The 1,942-nt window shown below is 39.8% G+C and overlaps 1 protein-coding gene across 1 annotated transcript; it reads right to left on the reverse strand.

Moving 5' to 3' along the window:
- Positions 1-303: 303 nt before the first annotated feature.
- LOC104958330 (1-phosphatidylinositol 4,5-bisphosphate phosphodiesterase delta-3-A-like) lies at positions 304-1,396 on the reverse strand (the record flags this gene model as incomplete). Its single annotated transcript, XM_010786051.1, has 2 exons — positions 1,185-1,396; positions 304-482 (listed from the first exon to the last, which is right to left on the reverse strand). Coding segments are annotated over exons 1-2 (294 nt in total), but the record flags the coding sequence as incomplete, so codon positions are not given.
- Positions 1,397-1,942: the final 546 nt, after the last annotated feature.

The following is a 1,942-nucleotide window of genomic DNA, read 5'->3' on the forward strand; positions in this document are numbered from 1 at the left end:
TGCATTTAATCACATTAACGGTGAATATTTGTGTGTATGAGGCTTACTGGCAGTGAATGCCGGGGGATCACAGTTGTTGTATCATTGCTTTGTTTTCTATCGTGTGTTTTGTATCAGTGCAAACTATTGTCTCATTTGTAAATGCTTATACTTTGCTTTACATTGTCATTTTTCATCCACTTCTTTAAGTTGTAGCGTAAAACCTTTGTTATGCCTTGTGGACATTTTATAAAAAGAATTGTGGTTTTATGCTAGGCAGCATCATTATCTGTCCAGAACAGAATGACAGTTTGGCAGCCCTACCCGGAAAGTGAGCAGCACAGGTCTGTGGCCTGGACCCCCCCCAACGTTCTCCGGGTTGAATTTGGTGTCTGGCTGGCACATGAAGGGGGGCTTCAACATGTACCCACACTGACTGTTCTGCAGGAAGCGGCCCCGATTCAGGTCCATCTGCTCACCTGGGGTCTGAAAATTCAAAGCAACTGGAGAACACACACAGATGTGTTAGCGGCACACCATCAGACTGAGGTCACCTGCAACAGTCTCTTTCACTATTTTACTTGTCTTATATTTATATATACAGGTTTTGGGAGTAATGGATTACATCATCAGGATACAAAAAAAAGTTTGTATCCAATTTTTTAATAGATAAATTGTTGGAGGAATTTTCTTTATGGTTTATATTCAGGATACTTTAATTCCTCTTTTTAAATACATTTATTTTTTTAATGCAGTAGTGGACACCTGATTTATTAAACAAAAATATGTCTATGCTTTGGATTCATGTATAAAGCTTAAACAGCATTTATAAACTATTACTGTTACAACATTTTTATTTTGAAATATCTTGGTTTTCTTCTTTTCTAAGGTTACATTGTTACATACACGTAAGTAAAAAACCTCTTAGGTCTTATCTTATCAACATATATATTTTGATACTTTTTTTTGACACGTCACTAGTTATTTTAACGGATTACATTTTTCAATGAACCCTCCCAACCCTGTTTATATATTTGTATGGCATTGTTGTAGGAGCCGAGGACTTTAGATTTCAATATCAAGAAGTACACTGTAGCTACTGTGCATAGGACGATAAAGCTTTGAATCATTTGAGAGGAAAGTAGGAACTAAGATTGTGTGACTTGTTGACTCTGTTTCTCCTGGGACACTAAATCAGCTCTCACCAATTTGACAGCCTGCGTTCCACATCTCCTGAGGGTTGTAGTTGGAGGACTGGAGGCGCTGGCCTGATGGGTAAATCCTGCTGAGCTGGTGGCTGTTATGACGCACAAAGTACATCCCTGGAGGACAAGAGAGCACAAATTAGTCCAATTATAAACTAAAGAAAGGCACATTTAGGTAAATGTAGGTAACTGCCAAATATTAGTATTACATGCAGAGGTGGGAGAAGTACTCACATCTTGTACTTAAGTAAAAGTAGAACTACCACAGAGCAGGAGTACTCTGTTACAAGTAGGGATGGGTATCGAGAACCGGTACTTAGTCAGTACCGGTAGCTGATTGGACGGTATCGGTATACTGTTAAGCCGCTGGACAAACGGTGCTGCTATCGGTATATGAATTACTCTACTTCCTTCATTTAAACAATTCTGGTTGGTTGGGAACCCTCATCCCGTGTGACGTATCCGGTTTGAGTACCCCTATGATTGGCCACCGTGAATGTCACTCGTCATCTCTCCTAACAGCACTCTTATTATTATGAGACTCCCAGGGGGAGACGCAACATCTTGCAAGAAACACCATCTTAACATTTAACAACCTATTAATGATGCATACCCGCTTAACGGGAAGAAACTCAGCTAACAGACGATATCAACCATTTTTACATACACGGAACAGAAGTCCAACACCAAGTCTAAATCAACACTTAGCGAAACGGGCTAACGGGGCTAACTTTAGCACATAACTGTCAAAAGCGATC

Source organism: Notothenia coriiceps, unplaced genomic scaffold, assembly GCF_000735185.1.
Source record: "Notothenia coriiceps isolate Sejong01 unplaced genomic scaffold, NC01 NC01_scaffold00028711, whole genome shotgun sequence".
Taxonomy (NCBI): Eukaryota; Metazoa; Chordata; class Actinopteri; order Perciformes; family Nototheniidae; genus Notothenia; species Notothenia coriiceps.